Source organism: Aplidium turbinatum, chromosome 15 (genome assembly GCF_918807975.1).
Source record: "Aplidium turbinatum chromosome 15, kaAplTurb1.1, whole genome shotgun sequence".
Taxonomy (NCBI): Eukaryota; Metazoa; Chordata; class Ascidiacea; order Aplousobranchia; family Polyclinidae; genus Aplidium; species Aplidium turbinatum.
In genome coordinates, this window is record NC_137486.1 from 9,462,020 (window position 1) to 9,483,296 (window position 21,277).

The 21,277-nt window shown below is 38.2% G+C and overlaps 2 protein-coding genes across 2 annotated transcripts in view; one reads left to right on the forward strand and one right to left on the reverse strand.

The window, feature by feature from the left end:
- The first annotated feature begins 786 nt into the window (after positions 1-786).
- Positions 787-13,982, forward strand: LOC145784574 (sodium-dependent glucose transporter 1A-like). Its single transcript, XM_082596422.1, has 12 exons — positions 787-1,003; positions 6,197-6,318; positions 7,085-7,253; positions 7,640-7,756; positions 8,279-8,386; positions 9,087-9,204; positions 10,101-10,243; positions 10,527-10,687; positions 10,944-11,081; positions 11,458-11,587; positions 11,974-12,087; positions 12,497-13,982. Exons 1-12 carry the CDS (start codon positions 976-978, stop codon positions 12,646-12,648), a joined length of 1,500 nt encoding a protein of 499 aa, XP_082452548.1. The 5' UTR covers positions 787-975; the 3' UTR covers positions 12,649-13,982.
- A 272-nt stretch (positions 13,983-14,254) lies between these two features.
- Positions 14,255-21,277, reverse strand: part of LOC145784418 (ATP-dependent translocase ABCB1-like) — a 28,409-nt gene continuing 21,386 nt past the window's right edge. Inside the window, exons 16-25 of the mRNA XM_082596230.1 lie at positions 20,847-21,025; positions 20,171-20,381; positions 19,697-19,812; positions 19,077-19,216; positions 18,429-18,569; positions 17,987-18,143; positions 17,561-17,758; positions 17,134-17,340; positions 16,764-16,910; positions 14,255-15,970 (exon numbers count right to left, since the gene is read on the reverse strand). Coding sequence (XP_082452356.1) covers positions 15,767-15,970; positions 16,764-16,910; positions 17,134-17,340; positions 17,561-17,758; positions 17,987-18,143; positions 18,429-18,569; positions 19,077-19,216; positions 19,697-19,812; positions 20,171-20,381; positions 20,847-21,025 — 1,700 coding nt within the window. The 3' untranslated portion in view covers positions 14,255-15,766. The remainder of the gene's footprint in view (positions 15,971-16,763; positions 16,911-17,133; positions 17,341-17,560; positions 17,759-17,986; positions 18,144-18,428; positions 18,570-19,076; positions 19,217-19,696; positions 19,813-20,170; positions 20,382-20,846; positions 21,026-21,277) is intronic.

The window sequence follows — 21,277 nt, forward strand, 5'->3', positions numbered from 1 at the left end:
TCCCATACCGACAGGGAGACAACGAGACGACCATACGGTCTACTAGTCAATTGCCACCCTACGGAAATTACGATTTTGCCATTTAAAATAAGTTTACAAGAGAAAAATAATAATTGAAACGTTCCCGCGCTTCAACAACAGCATACGCATAAAAAAAAACATATTGATGATAACGTATATTAACAGTAATTGTTTATTAAACAGATTATGCAAACGAGAGAGAGAGCAACCTTTTATTTTGTCTGCTGCGAAAAATAGTATACGGTACAAATATATTTGTTTGTTTATCTTTATCCTGCATTGCGGGAAAGCGGACTTGAGCGCTATGCATCGGTGTACGCCTTCGGACATACACCTGACCCACGCTGCAGCCAACGGCAATGTCTGTTTCCGGTTGTCTACTCTAATTATGACTGAAATTTGGTACTACCCATTACTCGAAATCGATCACCGGGTAGAGGCAATTATCGTAAAGTTTCTTGCCCAGAGAAACAACAGAAATTGCGGGTGGCTGGAGTCGAACATGCAGGCTCTCAACTGCGAGCCCAACGCGCTAACCACTCGGTAACTGCTGCCACTCGGTAACTGCTACATATTGTACCAAACGAACCGGTCATTATGCTGTGACAGTGTTAAATTATTTTCTGTTATGCTTGATCGTTAAATGGCATTTACAAAAAAATATTTTAATTAATTTGTTAGCGTTTATTTAGCCTTAATAGAAGTAAATAAAAAAATTGGTCTTTTTTTGGCCTTATTTTATAATGAATTTGGCCTTACTATAGCTTGAGTATCTGGTAACCCTGGTTTCCACTCCACTTCCAGTTTGTTTTGTTTTTGTTTCCACTCCACTTCCATCTGTGGTTGTACAGGTTGTAGACCTCAGTCACAGTGTTGCTATTGAAATCATGTATTGATAATTTCTGTACTGCTACAGCAGCAAGTCCTTAACTTATAAACTTGTAACAAGACAATATGCACAAGGGAACAAAGCCTTTATTAGGTAAGAAAGTTCTGTAATACTCTAAATCAGTGGTTTTCAACCTTTTTAGTGGAGCGGAACCCAATGAAACATTCCAAAAGCTCGAGGAACCCCTGTTCAAGAATTTAATTGCCTTATAGAAAACACATCATTTGATTAATAAAATTAAATTAAAATACCAGCGGCGTAGCTAGGGAATGTGCCGCCCGGGGCAGATTCAGATTTTGTCACCTCTTCAAGAAAAAGCATGTGAAAATGAAATGCGTTTTTTGTCAGATTATAATCAAAATCAAAAATCGTAGTCTGAAAGTGTCGCCCCCAGACGTGCCGCCCGGGGCGGTCTGCCCCCCCCTAGCTATGCCACTGTAAAATACTCATGTTCAGGTTTATTTATGTGCAATAAAAATACAAACTGTGAAAAACCTAATACTGGCAAAACAAAATGATTTCTAACACATTTACGGCAGGCCCGTAACTAGCTTGGAGCGCTAGGGGGGGCAATAAGTATAATAGAGGGGGCCCAACTTTTACCTTCCGTATCATGTATGAAATCGACGTTTGTACACAATGTGGTTATATTTGCGCAAAAACATTAATTGTAATTCAGAGCATTTAGCATACGGTAGATTACACTGGTCTGCACGATTTTTGAAAACTGATTTAGAGTAATTTTTGGGCGCTGAATCCGAATCTGACCTCAGATTTATCCTATATAACGTCAGGTTTGTGAGATATGATAACAAATTGTTACTTTTGTCAAAAGTGGAAAATTTGACGTTGCATTTATTACACATACACGTGGTGCTACATCCAGAAATCCAGGCCATGTGGTGCATAAATAGCTGAAATACACCCACAGTCCCACACACTATAATTTTGATACCAATTTGTTTTCTAAGCAACATTATTAAAAAGGCAGTAGGCCAACAAGCTAAAAGGGAGGCTAAAAATATACCTGACTCCCCCCGTCAATGTTTTGCATGAAACCACAAAGATTTAAGCAGGCCTATGGCAATGCTTGTCCAGTAACCTTATTTAAACTGTTTTGGCCTGTCTAACACTAACCTTTCGTTATAGCACTGCATATGTTGGTAGTAGCCTAAATGCAACGCCAAATCTTTCACTTTTGGCAAAAATAAAGTATTTTTGTTATCATATCTCAAAAATTTAATGTGATAGTAAAAATCTGAGTTCGGATTCAGCCAGGGATGCAGGAACCATGTGGGCCTCATGGGCATGGACCCACCTACTTTATTTTCTGGGTGGGCATGGCCCAGTAGCCCACCCACTTTTGAAAGCCAAATTTCTTTGAAAAAGTAGCAAAAACGGCAAATCAGAGAGGGAGTTCCATAAAAGGTCTTCACTCATTTGATACACACAGACCCGGATTTAGGGGGAGGCAGAGGGGGCAGTTGCCCCGGGCCCCCCGATTTTTGAAGGGCCCCCCTATGTGGAAAAAAAATGTGATTTTATGTTATTTTATTCCTTTTGACCTTTAAAGTTTCTGCAAAATACTGTGCAGTACTGGACTGATGCTACTGTAGACGTAGAGATGGTTTTTACGCGCCGTAGGCGCGAAAAAAAATTTTGCACGGAGGCCCCCCGATCTAAAAGTGCCCCGGGCCCCCCATCAGCTAAATCCGGCCCTGGATACACAGTATAGTTTGATTATCTTTGATAGCTCAATAATGAAATCCAGTCTTCAAACTTTTATGTTGAGTCCATTATTGATGTGCAGCACGTGTGGGTGTGGTTGCGTGTGACTGGTGGAGCAATATATCAATCAATATAATTATTCTCTATGCTCTCTATATGGTTAGAACTGTGTTATCATTAGCCTACATTATGCACGTACTGTATAATGCTGCATATTATTACTCCCAGGTGGTATTATAACTGTGTGTGTATTGTTGCCTTTTTATTTGTGTGTAGGTACATCGTCACATTTTGTATAGCGCTATATGGAGCATTACAACAATTTTGTAATTTTTTTGACCAAATCCGGCCCAAAAATGGAAAATTTTGCCTGTTGGCACGAAAGACAATTATGAAAACGCAATATGTAAACCAGGGGTTGGCAACCTTTTTCTAACAGCGGGCCAAAGCCAAACTTAACATGGTCTTAGCGAGCCGTAGCCTATTAATACCAGTTTTGATAGATTCAGAGGCATGATTTCAAGGCGTTGACGTAGCCTAATGCCTTCAGAATATCGGCTAGTAATATCTGACAGGAATTAGCTGAACAAATTCTTAAACATCAAAATCTTTGTTTACTGCACGCACAAATACTACCAGGTTAAAAATTGGCAGTCGTTGATTGTAGCCTACAGTTCTTTCAATACTATATTGGAATCCTGGTGTTCTGCAACTTCCACATGGTCATGTAGGAACTGTTTTGCTACTTGTAATTCCGCCTCTGATGGAACATATCTATCTTCAGTTTCGTATATAGTGGAATGAGCTGAGCGATTCACGGTCCAAGAAGTTTTCATTTTTTCTTGAAAGGTCACGAACAGATGTGTAAAACCATGAACTGTCTGCCAATCTGAGTTTCAAACTGCAGGTAGGCTATAGAAGCATACCCAGAACGCAAATGCCAAGGTGGTTGTCCGGTACTTTTACAACGCTTAGTGGCAGTCAACTGCACAGTATTTTGGAGACTGATCGGCTATCACACTGCTTAGCTCAGTTGGAAACTGGTGTGGGCCTACTTTGGATCTTACCAACAATAAATCTCGAGTCTGTCTGTTTAATTTAACACAACATTCTACCAAACCGTTAGACACACAGTGTTTACAATTAAACAACACAAGAAAATTGAGTATAAAACTGAAAAGTTAGTGAATAGAGCTAATTAACATCATTTGTTCCAGGGGGGGCGAACATTATTGCAGGGGAGGCTTCGCCCCCCTTGCGCCCCCCCCCCCTAGTAACGGGCCTGATTCACGGCGATTTGACCCACCTGTGTACAAGTGATTAAACTGTCTGAAAGAACTCCTTGAAGCAAAGAAAACATGTCGACAAAATTTGACGGAAAGCAGAAAGTTAAAGGTAATCACACCACAAAGAAACAACGAAATTTCAGGATCGCAGCAAACATGTTAAATGTAGCAAATTTATTAATAGTGGTAAACCTAATCAATATATATATATTTGATTATATTTCAACAATATGCATACAATAATAAAATAGACTCTCAGATTTGAATGTAAACTTGCGGAACCCCTAGACTTACTGGCGGAACCTTAGCGTTCCGCGGAACCCTGGTTGAAAACCACTGGTCTAAATGTATTAAACATTTTAAATAATTTTTTATGATAATAGTCGCCTTAACATCAATCAGTATAAACAACTGTGCTATATGCAGCCCGATCTTAAAAAGAGCTCACCCCATGATTTCTGAGCCAAATGAAAATGTGTGATCTGGCATAGAAAAAACCTAGTGGCTAAAAATATGCCGGTATCCTAATGTTTGGTCCACCTATGTGCAGTCTGGAATTTTGCCATAAAAGGGGTCGTCATGTGAAAGAGTTTCTCCATGAAGAAATCAAAATATGCTAAACTTTTGCTTTGACAATGTTGCATTCTAAGTAAGGACAAAAGATGGTCAAAGTCTAGCTGTAATGTTCTTTGATCTAGCTTCTTCGTCGTATGAGCTTTCATAATTTGATCTAGCTGTATTGTATACATATACTATAAATTTGTTTCAGGTTTATGATATATATAATATTAAGGTATTTTGACAAAAAGGAAGTTGCTATATTTACATCGCTTTTTGGCATGCTATGTAATCAAAAAGCTTTGATTCATGGCAGTGTTGCCAAGCAAAAAAAATCTTGTTTCAAATTTACAAGAATTTTCTTATCTGGAAAAATTTCTCTGCCCAAAACTTCAAAATTTTCCCAAATCACAAATTGTTGTCTTCAACCGCTTTAATTTTTTTTTAAATTACAGCAAAATTCCTTATCAGGCAATCGTGTGAAAGGTGCTGCAGATATAGCCACATCCTAATAGAAATTATTAAGCTACTTGGATGTTAAAAAGCACTTTTTGGTTGACGGTTTAAAATTTCAAAATCTACTTTCAATATGCAAGGAGTATACAACTTTATAATATACTTTTTAATAGCTTTAATCAATTGCTTTATCTCAAACCTGATGTTATCTGATTGTTTTTATCATTTTGAATATTTTCAATTCTTCTTTACGCTCATTGTATTTTAATTTGTAGAGCTGTAGATGTTCAGTCAACTCTTAAAGTGATGACATCAAAAGTGGTTTTTTGTGCATTTGCAGTTTGTTGTTTGTATTATTTTGTTGTTTTGGATATGGACACTGGACAGCTTTGTCTGATCCAAATAAATGACCATAATAAAACACCTACCTACACTTATTAACTAAGCATCACACAAGTATCTAACTGGAAGTCCAACAATTTGTATATATGTGTTTACAAAAATATTTTCACGAAACCATGAACTGTGCATGTATAAAATAAAAATAAATTGAATAGTAATATCAGATTTGGCTTATTTGATTGCATGTTTATGATGTACAATTGTACATCTTAACTGAACTAGTACAATTTTGGCACCAGTGCAAGAGATTCAACTACACATCATGAATCCAGAAATTCTCAAAAATGAAATGCAAAATCAATTTAACGACTTTTCAGTTGTCTTTGTTATAATATACAGTAGCATACTGAAAAGTTTGGGTGTTCGTCAGGACAATTATCGTTTCTAGCACTAGTTGCAACGTTCATCTGATGAAATTGGAAGTAAAAGTAACAACAAACAAGATTGTTTATTGCTTCACTGACATTTCGCGCACCATGACAATGCGCAATTTGCAAACCATGACAATGCTTTATTCGCTCTGAGGATGCGCATTGTCATGGTGCGCGAAACGTCAGTGAAGCAATAAACCATCTTGTTTGTTGTTACTTTTACTTTCAATTTCATCAGATGAGCGTTGCAACTAGTGCTAAAAACAATATTACAGTAGTTTGGTCAAATGATCTATGCACTCACCAAGAAGTTCATTGGGTCCAGGCATGGGTTTTGCTGAAGCATTCTTTTAATAGAGAAATGAAAAGGAGTAACCTTAACGGGTTTAACATACTTTTTTACACACAAAAAATATAACATAATTAAAATAAACTCAAACGTTTCTGTATTTGCATTACAACAAATGCTGTCGATAACTTTTCAGCTAATGAAGAAGTTCACTACGAAGACCAAGATGGATTTGCTGATAAGCACAATCCACCTACTTGTAATGCTTTCTATGGTCATGCTTTCTTGATCATTGTTTTTGTTGGAAGGATATCTCAGGTTTGAATTGCTATTCGTTTTTGTTTACCTGATCAAGGAAATTCTTAAACGTATAGATGTTTAATTTGTTTATAGATAGATGACATAAAGATATGAGCATGTTTAATGACGTCTTTGAATTTTTTTTTTTTTTTTGTGTATGGAATTATTGAAGAGATTTTGATATTGTAGGAAACTTGTGACACTTGCATCACCCTACGTATACGTGATGATACCGGTGGAACAGTGCAAAGGTTACTATAATTACATAAATAAAAGCTTGATTAGGTTTTAAAAAATATTAAACAGACTTAACCCTAGTCAGACGTTAGACTATGTTATAATTATTGTTGCCATTTTTTTAATTGCAAGTATCTTATTTTTGTTCTTGTACCATTAAAATTTTGACATTAGATGTACCTTATAAAGTTTATAAAAGGATGAATGGTCTTAAAAATTGTAAATAGCCTTACTTTACTAGTCTAGGTATACCCTGAGCAAAAGGTGTGCATTCCTGCAGTAGTTCTATATCTAATACACTACTTAGTACTTAGTGACCTGCAGGCCACATTGTGTACACTTCTGAGTTCTGGCGTAAGCTAAAAATTAACTCTGCCTAGCCAAGTGATGAGAGCACTGGTATTACTTGAAAGGGAGCCGGTTCGACACCACTCTATAGATGTCTTCTCATCCACTTAATTCAAATCTTTATCTACCAGGCGTAAGCTTGGATATGACAAAAGAATATATGTTACTGTTGTGACAGTATTTTTTAATATCTGTGCAGGGTGTTAATGCCATCATTTTTTCTCCAACCATACTATATCTTGCTGAGAATGTTAATGGGAGTGTAGCTTCAATAGCTGCATTTTTTACTGCTCGGTTTCTTGGCTTCATACTTGGTGGGTTAATTGCTGGATTTTGTATGAAATTCAGAAACCCATTGACTTCAACAGGTGAGGAATCTTGCAATTAAGATTTTTTATGTAGCTTGTGAAACTTGGCAGCACTGTAGACTTGGTAATAAATATATTCAAAATACAGTTTGTTTTTCTGCTTAAAATATACAAAAAGTTAAAATGTAATTTTGAGTACATAAAATATTAGTATTATCATATTAAGTTAAACATAAACAAGCTATCATAAATTAGACGTAGGCTACTAACATTTCTCACATTGTGAACCAAAGTAACGACACCAAATATTCACGTCTACAGTATTTAAAAATTTAAAGCTCTGGCGTTTTATGTGAAAACTGGAACCGACCATTATGATCGAAAGTTGTTCAATTTGTTTAGTAGGAAACACCTGTATCTTTGTTCATGTTTTATTTTTATTTCAGGGATTCTATTGATATTGTGCTGTCTCAGCGTTGGGCTTGTTCCTGCGGCAACAACACTGGTCTTCCTTGTTGTTATAGGAGTTCTTAATGGAGTTGCTTATGGATATTTTGAAGCAGGTATTGATTTTCACCTACAACTTATCCGCTTGGGCCGCTTGTCAACCACCTCCTTTATCCAATTCTAGTTAAACTTAACTTAAAGATGACGCCGTCCCGTTCATTCCTGTTGTCTTTCCTAACATCTTTTTAAACTTCTTTCCACTCTCTTCACCATCGTTGATGACATCTGTGCTGATACTATGATGGCCATTGTTTCTATTTCATCCTTTCTAATTTGCTTTTTAATTCGTGTTCGTTATCAGGAATTTGTTTATATTTTCACAGTATCTTTCACATTCTTGTATATCTCCATGTTGAGAATATGAATCTTTCTGTTAACTGTTATCTTCCAGTGCGTTTTTAAGATATTCAAAACACAGATAAATAATCACAGATAAATAAACACAGATAAATAATAAATAAAACACAGATAAATAATCACAGATAAATAAAAAATACACAGTAATATATTTATTTATATTTGTTGTTTGACCAATGATTATGCTCCATCTCATCAATGCAAATTGAAGTGTATTTTAGTATTGCAGGGGTATATACTCAATGTTTATGGAGAAAAAAATTCAAGAACCCACATCCAAGTGTTCCATTTAGCATATTCATTGGGTGCATTTATAGGCCCGTTGATAGGTGAGTGCCGGATGTGTCTTGTGGATTCATGGCACAGTTGAAATGTTGTAGTTTCAAGTTTTTTGCGGTACTTTTTGTCTGGATTCTAAAAGCGTTCGTCTGCTCTTGTGGTAAATCCTTACATAATGATCTCAGACCCATGTCAATTTTGAGCGTCGGTTTAAATATGGTAACATTGTAGTTTTGTCGTTTTAGTTGATTTCACATTAAACAAAACAAATATACACTTTAACTCTATTCTGCAACGTAATGGCAACGTAATGATGTCTTTTTGTAAGTTGTAACAACGTGTTCCACGTCTTATGATCTTTTTTACACTGCTTATTTCACATGTGTCAACTCCTTGCACCCACTTTGTACCACGCTGCAACTACCTTGTATGGCAATTCGGATAATTATTTTGACTGCTGTCAGTTTTGTCGTATCCAGGCTTACACCTGGTGGTTGAAGATTTAGATGAAGTGGACGGGAAGGCAAGGAAGCCAATCTTGGTGTCCACCTTCAGGCATGCCTTTAAGTGTCCAGCCAAAGACACAGCCGCATGCTCTTGAGCGGTGTCGAACCAGCGCCCTTTCGATTGCCGTTTCAGGGTTCTCATCACTCGGCAATGCAGCCGACAGTTGTTCCTGGGATTGTGGAATAGTTTTGATGTAACTTCATTACACTTGCATTGTCAAAATATGCTGCTTTGTTTAAATAGCAAAACCCTTCCTGGAGGCTGCAAGCCTTGTGAAGAAAGACGACACCAAGTGCCCGAATAGGAACATTACAAATGAACTCGAGATAGCATTGGATGAATTTAATTCTACAACAGTAAAGTATAGATCCTTTTATTTCTTTAAATTCTGTGTTTTGGTCAATGTAAAAGTTTTGAATTTTAGCCGAAACATTTAATTGCAAAACGGTAGCGTCTATGCAATGTGCAGCAAAGTACAGCGTAACCGGGAAACCATTCCTTTTTTACATTGATTTAACGTCTGTAGACGCCAAAAGGCACTGTTTTTTTCAGCTGGTAGTATGAACAAATAGACCAGTAAGAGAACAACAAAGTATAACCTGACAAACATTGCTAGTCTGCTCGAATATCAACTTGAATCGTACTCACTCACGTCGTATGATAAGCCATGTAATGATTCTATTTGAATCAGAACCTCTTGGCCCATGCCGCAAACCTGAAGAATTTATCCTTCTTGCCCAATACGAACTCTAAAAATAAAAAGGGTCAAACTTTCGCGCGAAAACAAGTCTAAAAAGTGTCTGTTAATTTAGCAGTTCATTTCGCTACGGACAAAGTTTTAAAAAAAAAATATTTAAATTGTTTTGTTGCCAACAACTTCCAAGATTGATGTGGTAAACTTCCTACTTTCTTTGACAGGAAATTAAAATCGGATGCAAATGTACTAAAAATAAGAATTGATGAAGTCGGCAACCCGCAGCTGATTCCTTTACTAGTGAAACCGTTTGTAGGCTTGAAGTTGGAAGATTTAAAAGCAGTATGATCAAATTGATTTAAACTTTTCTCGCTGTGATGAATCAAGCTCTGCCACCATGTGAAAGTTGCTGGTTTTACGAGCTAGTTACAGAGGCAGACGTGAAATACTGTGCAGATTTTTCACAGCATGCTCTCTCCAGTCACACAATTTCTTTGGATGACTTGTTTTCTAAGTGCAGATATTAGACAACTTGGCATATTCTTAAAAATATTTTCTTCCAGACCTTCACCGGCTGCCTGGAGCGGAATAAATCCAATCGCATTTGTCTTTTTCATATCCGCCACCTTCACTGGCATTATTAGCCTGTCTTTGCTCGTGGCAGCGTATGTCAATATTATAACGAAAATAAAGCATCACCGAATGTGTAAGAAACGTTTTCATTGTTTTATCTTTTCATTGCACTTAACAGCCTATAGCAATTGAGTTAGGTTTACTGATTTGTGAGTGAACAACATGTGGTCAAGTTGCCTCCGCAAAAATGAGGTTAAAAAGATGGAAACAGCTTCTCTGCCGTTGGCGGATTCCTTCAGTTGGCTTTTATATAGTTTACAAGCTTGAGAATTTTTTCAAGTTTTTTGATATTTTTTCATTATTTTTACACAATTTGCTGCGTTACTTCATTCTTTCCATGCTTTTGTTCATTGCAGCTCAAAGCATTGAAACGGAAACGAGGCGAGAGGAAAACTTCAAAGACGTCATTTTCTTGTTTGTTTTAATATCTATATCTTTCTTTTTCCTTTTGAACAGCGAAATTGCCGTTGGAACTTTCATTTATGCCATTGCAGTCTGCTCGAAACTCAACTTTTCGGTAAGTACTGCTCACTTACCCTGATAAAATTCCATTTGTCTTCTTGCAAATTTTGGTTCATATGGTAACAACGTGTTTCGCAATGCGAAAACATGTGTGGCTCAGGAATAATTTCAAGTTTTTATTGTGTGATTATTATTTCTCCACATAAGCTGCGTGATGTTTGATTAAAATCGTTTACACTTTAGTTTAAACCTGTTTATGCTGCTCTTTGAAATAAATAGAATCATCAAACATTTTCAACTCTTTCTTCCAGACTTCCAATGCCACGTTGTTTACCTCCGTTAGCACCGGGGGCCATTTTGCTGGAAGAGTTTTAGGGGTGCTCGGATCCCTTTGTTTTAAGCCCCGCTGTATGGCTCTGACTTCAGCATTCGGGGCTTTAGTCGCGTCTGTGAGTAAGAAGTAGAGTTGTTTTTATGTTGTTGTTTAAATCCGTATCACTTCCATAGTTAAAAAGTCTTTTTTAATTGGTATTTGCGTCTGCAATATAAAAAAAACACAATTTTGTTTTGTGTCGACAAAAAAAAGGTTACAATCTTTCAAAAGTGCTCTCGCATTATTGAATTGTGACAAAAATTTAGCAGAACATCTGAACATATTACGTATTGCAAACAGGTAGTGGTTGACGTGTTTGGAAAATTTCTTGCTTTCATTTTATCCTTTTTTAATGTTGACAGCATGTCATGAATTAAATCTTATATTCCGTCCAAACAAGATCGCCTGAGTAACTGCGTTTGTGTATTTGCAATTTGACTTTTTTCTTGCAGGTGATGCTTTCTCTGTTTGGGGAAACTTTACCAATTACGTCATGGGCGGCTATATTCTTTTACTCATTTTTCACTGGACCACTTTTTTCCTCTTTGGTGTCCTGGGTTTCTCAGCTATGCAACGTGTCAGGTAACGTAAAAAAATTTCTTCAGCATTTTATTTCATTTTCCTGCATTTTGCAATTTTAAAACGGATATTAACTCAATTTTGTTTCAAGTTATATTTCTTAAGTCTCCTACAAGTTAACAGTTGTGAACTGAGCAAGGGACAAGTGAGCAAGTGACAACCGAGCTAGCTTTGATTTGTTACATTTGAGATTTGTTACATTTCGCCTGAAAACATCGTTCCGAAAATCTGTAAAATTATACAAAATTCTCAAAACTTGTTTAGCTTTCAGGGCAGACTTTCTAAATAAACAACACTGTTCTCGTGGTTTTATGGAGATGTTATATTAGATTCTAGAGCTTGGTGTTTTATACCCAAATCTCACTAATCTTTTAACATATTATTTTCAGGAAAATACATTTTCATCTTCAGTTTTGGTTCGGGAATTGGAGCGATGGTGTCCGCTCCCATAGCTGGCATCCTATTCGACAAAGACCCGTTTTACGTGATTTATTATTCCAGTGGTGAGTATTTTTGCACAAAATTGCAATATTAACTTACAAAGCAGCATCATCCTGTAAATCGATGGTGCTATCTTGCAATTAAGCTATCAGTATAATCAGTTACCAACTGGCTGTACCGTGGACATAGGCCAATTAGTTTATTGGGCAGTAATTTTTAAACTTCTTAAAGCCCCCAGGGCAACTCATACCTGCTATGCATGCAGCGCTATATGAAAGCACATTATCATTATTACATGCTGTTGAAAACAAGTAAAATTGTATTAACTGCCCAGACATCAATTCAGTTGCGTTTTACATTGATTCAACGTCTGCAAACGTTGAATCAATATAAACAACGACTGACTTGCTGTCTGGGTATGAACACAGGACGACAAAGGCGCCGCCCAACAAAGTATTCATTTTGTTTCAGGTACCGCGGGGTTGATGTGCTTGGTTTTATTTCTATTAATCGCTTACTCATCGCGTCGTCACAAGACAACCTTCCACGTCATCAATCCCTCTGGTTCGATCATGGAAACCACGAAGTTTATTGGGAACGAAGACGCTTCCATAAATCCATAATGGAGTAAAACGCTTTTTTGTTTTAGAATATTTTCCGCTTTTCGTTCAACATCGACTATTAGAGTTCTTGTCCAGACAGCAAATCAATTGTCAGCAGACGTTGAATCAATGTAAAACATGGTTGATTTGCTGTCTGGGATCGACCTGATTTTGTTTGTTTCATTTGTAGTAAATCGCCGGAAATCCAGTTTGCAGGGTATGCTCCATTTTCGGTGGCATTGTTTGTAGTTTCTTTCCAGTAAAGAATTGTGACCAGGCAACTTTTGCAAACTGTTTCGATTTCGTGTCTAGTGAAAGTAAAAAAATATTTATCCTTAGTTTGTGCAATATGAATGTGTTTATTTTAGCGAGAAAGTCGATCCTTTCAAAATACGTCTCGTAAATTTCATTTTCTGCTACAGTATGCCAAATCATTTGTTGCCAGCATATCGTCTGTACTTATTGTTTTACTGCCAGTTTTAAATGCCACGTGTGTTCAACTGTTCATTATGTAACATCTCCCATCTTGTGACATCATCACGTAGTGGTTGCCTCTTTAATATATTTTAGTAACTGAAAAATCGTGTAACTGCTTTTGCGCCCATTGATTAAATCTGTGATGCTTGCCAACCACACTTTTTCCGTCGCAATAATTTTATCTCTTGAGATTTTGTTGTTTGACATTTTGCTTACCAGTAGCCAAATGCAATGTCGACTGTTTGTTTCTACGTACGACGCATACCTCAAATCTAGTATGGACATTAGATAAGTACCGTACTGTGTTGTATTTTGCACGAAAGGTATTTATTGACATGCTAAATCCTACCATTGAACCAACCATTTATAGACCTAGTCCGGTCTTTATTCTTGCTGCTGTTTTGATTTATGTGACTTAATAAATTTTTACCCTTCCATACAACATTATTTGACAGAGGTTTTTATTTTGGTTGAAATCACCCTTAGAATGCGCAATTTTAAGGTATTTTTTCGAAAAATTTTGGGAAAGGCCTCCCAGACCCTCCCTTGTAGTTACTCGTTTGCTCTTCCTGGATTTTGTCATGGCCACTCTGCGCATTACCAGTTAAAAAGGCCTTCCAAAGTTAAGCCTTCATCGCAAATTATAATTTAACGTTAACATCATCTTTAAAGCAATTTGTATCGACTTTGTTTATGGCGTCACTGAAAATGTTGCAACTAATGTCTTGAACGCAAAGATTGCCTACCTGTCTACAATTTTGTACTTCCATGTATAAATCTAGATACGGTAAAGTAAGTTCAGAAACTTCCCAAATTTATGATATTTACTTATTTAGTGGTGTAAATAATTGATTCAAAATCAATATGAAGTCGAAAATAAAAAAAACCTTATTGTCGTATCCGAGCTTTTTGCCCTCTGTGGTTGAAAATTTAGAGGAAGTAAACTGGATGATATCTGTATTACCTGTCGGACGTCGTACCAGGGCTCTCACCGCGAGATTGCAAATTACGCCTATACTGAATAACTTAACAGTGAAAATTCCTCCCGGTTGGGAACCACTGATCTAAAAGCGCATCAGACCACTGCAATTTTCCAGACAACTGCTATGGATCTCAGACCACCTCGGCCTTAACTCCAAACACTCATTGACAAAATAAAAAAGTTTTATGTCGTCATTAGTGCTGTACAAGTGGCACTGCAACCCCAGACAGCAAATCAGTCGTTTTTACATCAATGTAAAACACGACTGATTTGCTGTCTGGGGCGAAACTCACTGAACAAGTAACCCAGGCACCTTGCTGGGAAAATGGGGTTAAGATTTTTCACGCAAGAACACAATTTTTACAGATCATAAAAACCTTATCATTACTGGTATGGATTGAAGGACAAGCGAAAAACTGTTAGTTCGAAGTGTAGCTCTAATTTTATGCTAAGCAAAGTTACTCGTGCCAGCAAATATTTTTTTAGTATGAGCGAGTAAAATACAGTAATTCAAGCCTGATTACGCTGATCTACTCGATAAAAATCGTTCAGTTCAGTAAATAAGCGAAACAAACTTTAAAACATTTTGAACTTTGTGTAATGTGTATGACACAGAAAAAAGGTTTTGTGAAATTACTTATCTGGCATTACGCTGCAGCACAACTAGCTAAGGATATTGACATCTGGAAAACCATCATCGAATAACTGCTTGGAAACGTTGTTTATAATGTTTGAACGTCGGCAAGAAACAGAACACTATCTGGAGAGGGTCAATACTATTGAGATTAGGTTAGTTTACAAACAGAAATCTTTTCGATCTATTCTACAATACATCTACTACGTCATATTGCCAACAAATAATGGAGGTATACAGTAAAGGAGTGAAGTATGTCGATTACCCAGCTGGCAACAGTTACCCTTCTCACAATCTGTCTTGGTCAATGCAATAAAGAATAACTTCCGCATGCTGGGGCCAGACAACTCGATAAAAACTTGTGTAAAGAGGGGAGCGGCAATTCATGCGGATAGAAGGTAAATCTTGCTCATTAACTATACAAAGTGTAAAGGGATACAATTGATATTGAACTTGTGATCTTAACAAGTGCAAGTGAAATGCAATATAGACATAGCAAGCAAATATAAATAGCAACGCATGAGCTACACACTAAAAATACTTGTATGGGAACGTTCAAATATTACGTAATGCCTTCGAGGGGGTTTTATGCAAAGCGTTACGTTAGCGTCACATCGGGGGGGGGTTCAAGCAAAACGTTACGTAACGCTTTCGAGTACGGAATGGTAGTTTTTTGTGCTGAATTCGTAGTGAAAAAGCGTTACATGGGGGAGGGGGGGATTGAAAAAAAGCGTTACATGGGGGAGGGGGGGGGGGTCAAAAATTCGGGAAAAAAGCGTTACGTAATATTTGAACGTTCCCTATGTGGTTTCACACTGTACCAAAAGAACAACTAGAACTTGTGCTTAAAGTCGAACACAAAAGAAGGTAGTCTTAGGTCATGACAACTTTCCACTAGATCACAAATACTTCAAGACTTCAAGTTAAGAAATATAAAAAAATGATGTGTAGGTTAATGTGGTTTTGGACAGTTGAAGCTGTTTTGGAAATCACAACATAATACGACGAACTTTTAAGAATGGAAACAAGACACTACCTCACACTGTTCATTGTTTTTGATGCAACTGCGCGTTGACAAGACTGAAATATGAGCCCTGGAGGGCGAGCAGCTCTGTGTGAGTGCCAGACTCGACCACGGCACCGTTTTCAATCACTGCGATGACGTCAGCGTTTTTCACAGTCGAGAGACGATGGGCGATGACGATTGACGTCCTGCCTTCCCGCGCGTGGTCAAGTGCATCTTGCACAATCTGAAAAGTTCATTGGAGTTGTTTAAACGCGGTATCCACTGATTGTCACACCAGCTCAGTGGCCGAGTGGTTTCGCCATCGGCTCAAGTACTGGTAGATCTGAGATCGATTCCAGGTCGGGTCAAACCGAAGATTTTAAAAACGGTACTGACTGTGTTCTATCCTTCATAGCGCAGTGAGAATAGGTCGGGTAATAATTTGATGACATCGTAGACCTGATATAAAATTAAACATGAGCCCTGTCGCTAAAATACTTTAGCCATTGTAAAGCGACAATAAATAAAACCAGAACATTAGCATTATTACTGATTGTCGCTTGCAATGACTTCAATGAAAATTGTTAGACCCCCTTAAAAGCACACCGCCAGAGAAAAGATAAAATAGTTTTGGAACGAAAAAGATGTTCGGAGCCGAGGTATACTTTCAAGAAAATTCGATGATAAGCTTTCGCAGTTTATGAGCAATGATATGAACTTGAACCAACTCTAGATCGATAAATTGGCCTTCACTGCTCGTGACGACGCTTTCAAATTAACAAGCTTTAAAGACTAAATTTTATCGTAGCCACTGGCGACTGAATTAATGCTTTAGAAACAAAATCTTGTTTCATTTTGAAACAACCAACATATGACAGCACATCAGCTGCAAACCAGACGTTTTTTACACTAATTCAACGTCTATAGAAGTTAAATCAATGTAAAATACGACTGATTTGCCATCTGGGAAACGACTCTTGAAATAAACAAGGTTTGAACAATAACAGCCTTCGATATGCAGTTACACAACAAATCACCTTTTCGCTCTCGGCGTCCAACGCCGAGGTAGCTTCATCAAGGAGGAGAATCTTGGGATTTCTGAGCAGAGCGCGGGCGATGGCGACTCGCTGCTTCTGTCCTCCAGACAACTGAGCTCCCTTCGATCCAACGTTGGTCTCGTACCGCTGCACGCAAAGGCTTCAGTTAAGTGAAAGTATTGTATGTGACTTTGCCTGGTTAATGGTAAGCCGAGTTTTATCAACGACTCTATATCCTGTTTTTTGTTTTTTTTTTCCATTTACCATGCAATAGTTTTGTTGTAACTACTGTTGCCATCGGCAAAAATCCCAAGTTTACTGTTGAAAAACGTAGCATAGTTTCAATCATGTAAAAAAAGCTTTGAAATACCTCCGGAAGGCTGTCTATGAACGTGTGGATGTTCGCTTTCTTTGCTACGGCAATGATGTCATCCATCCCGGCCTGTCTAGTGTTGTCGCCGTAGCGGATGTTGTCAGCGATGGAACAGTCGAAGAGGACCGGTTCCTGGGACACGATTCCAAGCTGTCCTCGCAACCAAGAGATCTGCAGGCCTTTCGTCTCTGCTCCGTCAAGATTCTTGAAAGAGTTAAGATGTCTTACTTTTTGAAAAGCTTGCGACAATCGAATAAATTGCTCGAATGGCAACCTTTTGCTACGACTTCCTTGGCCTTGATAAGGGTAAGGATGACCACAGCAACCACAATGACCTTCACATAAAACTAAGTCGAACAAGCGTTGCTATTATTTCGTCTAAGCTTTGTTACTACACTTCATACCATGTGACTAAGTGACTTACTATGAGTCCCTCCGTAGGGTCGTAGAACCTCTCCAGCAGTGACACGCATGTTGATTTGCCGCAACCACTTTGCCCGACCAGGGCCACTGTCTGTCCCGGGCGGACTATGGCTGACAGTCCCTTGAGTACTTGCACGTCAGGGCGGGTAGGGTAGAAGAACTTGATGTTTGTGAAGTCCAACTTTCCATCGCAGGAATTCTGTAAAGCAGTTGAGCGTCAAACCAAATATTCCGGGAAATAAACGTTCGTTTAAACTCCGCTACAAACAGCACCATTGCTTTTATTCTAAGAAACAAAAGTCGTTATCAATATCACAGTGAAGCAATTACAACAAAACCAATATCACAGTGAGCTTTAAAAAATCTGATGTCAAGAGAAACCCAGATAGTAATATCACTGTATAGTGTATACATTTTAAAACCATACCGGGGTTTTCCCTTCCTTGTTATAGCTGTCAATCAACGGCTTCCTGTCGAAGAGCTTCAGAATTCGAGCAGCCGCTATCTTCGCTTGGGCGTAGTCCGGCGCGAACGAACTGGTCTGTCCAACGGCGAAAGCACCGAATATAACAGCCATCAGGACCCTGACACATCACATTTACAATTTGATTCTTGAACGAAGGGAAAAATATCATAAACCAGAGATTTTGCTAACAGTTAAATCCTTAATTTCGTTTTGAATTTAAAAACCCATTCGGGTATGGTAAAAGCCAGTTTAGAAATAACTAAAATTATAGAAGCTTTGTCTTTCATTTCAAAAACTTTAAAATTTTAAAGTAAACAATTGAAGAAGAAAACGTTTGCAGACGTTGAATCAATATAAAAATGATGGATTTTGCTGTCTGGGGTTATAAAAGATAAATCCTTACTTGAAAACGTCTGCAAAATCCATCCGGCCATTTCCAACAAGCCAGGCACCAAACCGAAAGGTGGCAGCGTAAGCGAAGAATACGATGCATTGTGAGAAGCCAAACGTGACGCCGTAGACGTAGGCCTTCTTCACCGATTTTCTGGAACAAACATCAACAATTCAATTCAGAAACCAACCAAGTCAGCAAGTTAATCAATTCTGCATTGACTCATTGCATGAAACATAAACTGATTTGCAGTTTGAAAAACTACCATAACTAAAATATGGAATTCTGCATAAGCAATTTGCTAGTTTGTCGTGCGCAGGATTTGCGCTCAGTGGCTGAAGATTTAAATTTTAAGTAGACGGGAAGGAAAGGAAGCTCCAATCTTGGTGTCCAAATTCAGGCATGCCTTTAAGTGTCCTGTCAAAGACACAGCCACATGCTCTTGAGCGGCGTCGAACCTGCTCGAACCATTGATTTATTAATGGTTTCTTATAACTTGTAGTTATCAATGAAAATGCAATGCAAAGCCATTGACTAAAATTTGTGAAATAAAAAACTTAATTCTGACCGTTCAGCAGTAAAAGTGATTGAAATAGATAATAATTAATTAGATATACTGTACAATGTACATTTTCGTCAATAAAAAAAAATAATATGTACTTGTATGGCAGGCGCATCGCTTTTACGTAGTTGTTAAAGAATGTATTTTCTTTCGTGAGAGAGGCCACGGTGCGTTTGTTAATTGTCGCTTCAACTGTAATTTGACCGGCAGTTTCAAATGCTTTCGATTCTTGAGCAGTCTAAAAACATAATAATCATGTAATGAAGCAAATCGTTGAACAGCAATCATTGAAAGCGACGACTGGTGGCAAAGTGATTCGAAAAGGCAGCGACAACAAGCGATAGTAGATTACAAAGTGCATCAGAAATTAAAGGAAATGCCTCTATCCACCTACGCCAATTGGGAATATCATTCGTTTTTCCCAATATTCCCTTGGTACGCTTTAGCCATGCCGCTCTCAAAGTACTTTTGAATACAAAGAATGTCCGTTTCTTTTGGAAGGGTGCACAACTTTTATAACAAAGGTTTTTAAAGTCTCGGCGACGACTTGGCTAGAAACATTTGTCAATTTTACATCGGTTCAACGTCTTCAAACTTTGAATCAACGTGAAAAAATCGGACTGCTGAGTAGAAGAAGAAGACAGTGCAGGACTTCGATCAAGTGTAACAATTGCAAAAGGCCGTGTTTGTGAGACTTAAAGAAACCGGCCTCACTCACTTGTCCAGTCAGAAGCTTCATCTGCAGCATCCCAGCGACAGCCATGAACGGTACAAAGGCAAGCGTCAACAACGTCAGCTCCCATCCAAATCCAAACGCAATGCCGAGAGCGACACCTGACGGAAAAACAATATTGAAAAAAATTTGCAAATCGGAGATTGTGAGATGCTTCGTCATGGAGTAAAAAGTAAGGGTTTAATCTTAGATCGATCTGGCATTTTCGAGGTTAATATAGCTTTGATTGATGGGAATTTTAAATCGTTGGACCAAAAACACTCATAGTTTTATGAATACTTAAAAATGAACCAAATGTCGAGTTTTAGTATAAATTTGAAAAGGAGCTAAATCAGTTGAATAAAGAAAATAAAACAAACTTCGGACAAACGAAAACCAAAATGATTGCAACCAGCCATGGGAGCTTTATCATAGCAACCCCGGGGAATACCGCCTTTAAAAGTAAAAGGAGTGACTCACCAAGTGCCATGACACTCTGGATTGCAGTTCCCGCTCTGATGCCAGTGGCGCCTTGGACCTTCGATGCATCAGTAGCAAGCCGGGTCGTGAGTGCTCCAGTGCTGTTGAAATGGTCGTCATAGTAACCCATCTCCTGACGGAGCATGGCTTTGAATCCCATCAACCTCAACCGGGAGGTGAGCTCTTCTCCAGATTTGGCGAAACAGGAAGCCTGTAGGAAGAAGTAGCAGTTAAAGAAGGAGTTTTTTCTTTTTTGTTCTCTAATCTTCCATTCGTCATAGATTGATTTTTTTAGTTTTACAGCAGTTTTCCTCAGGCATGAAAGTTGACCGGCTTTTGAAGAATGAAAATTCTCGACCGAGGAAGTTTTCCCAAAAACTTAACCTGCACGTGGTGCGGACATTCGTTGAACTTATGAAGTTGTTTCGTCGTACAGTTGAAGGATTGAATGAAGAATTTCTCTACTGAATAGAGAGGCCATCGTTCGGCACACTACGAAACTGCACGCGCCGAGATTTGAACAGCTGTAGGCAAAAGATAACTCGAGCTGTTTTTGTTTCCCGAACGCGGCCTACGTAAGAAAGCCCAAGCGAACACAACGGTAAGCGGTCACACAAGACAGAAAAAAAATTAAAAAAAGCATCCAACAACAACGAATGAAGCGATCGCATCTCACCTGCACCATGTTGGCGACAAACGCAGCCCCACCAATGGCTACGAAGAGCAGGGAGTAAAGAGTGATTTGTCGTGTTTGTTCGTTTTCGTCGGGAAGCGCATACACGCCGATAATTTCCGAAAATAAAATGGCGAAGACTGGTTGGATGCCGCCATTGACCGCGGCGGCAATGCAGCCCACTGAACAAATGTAAACGTTAGAGAGAGGATGTTTTCGGTAATTTTCTATCCTATATGTTGTCATCTCGCTAATTTATAAGCAGCAAAGCATCTGTGACATCCAGTGGGTATTCTAGACATTTGTTGTCTGGGATCTTATTCGCAGGATACCAAATCCACGGCATGTCGGTCTACCCCAGAAATCGCAGAAGCAGGAAAAGTACGCTGGCATGTTGCATGAATGGCTTCTTCTGAACTTATTTCGACATGGAT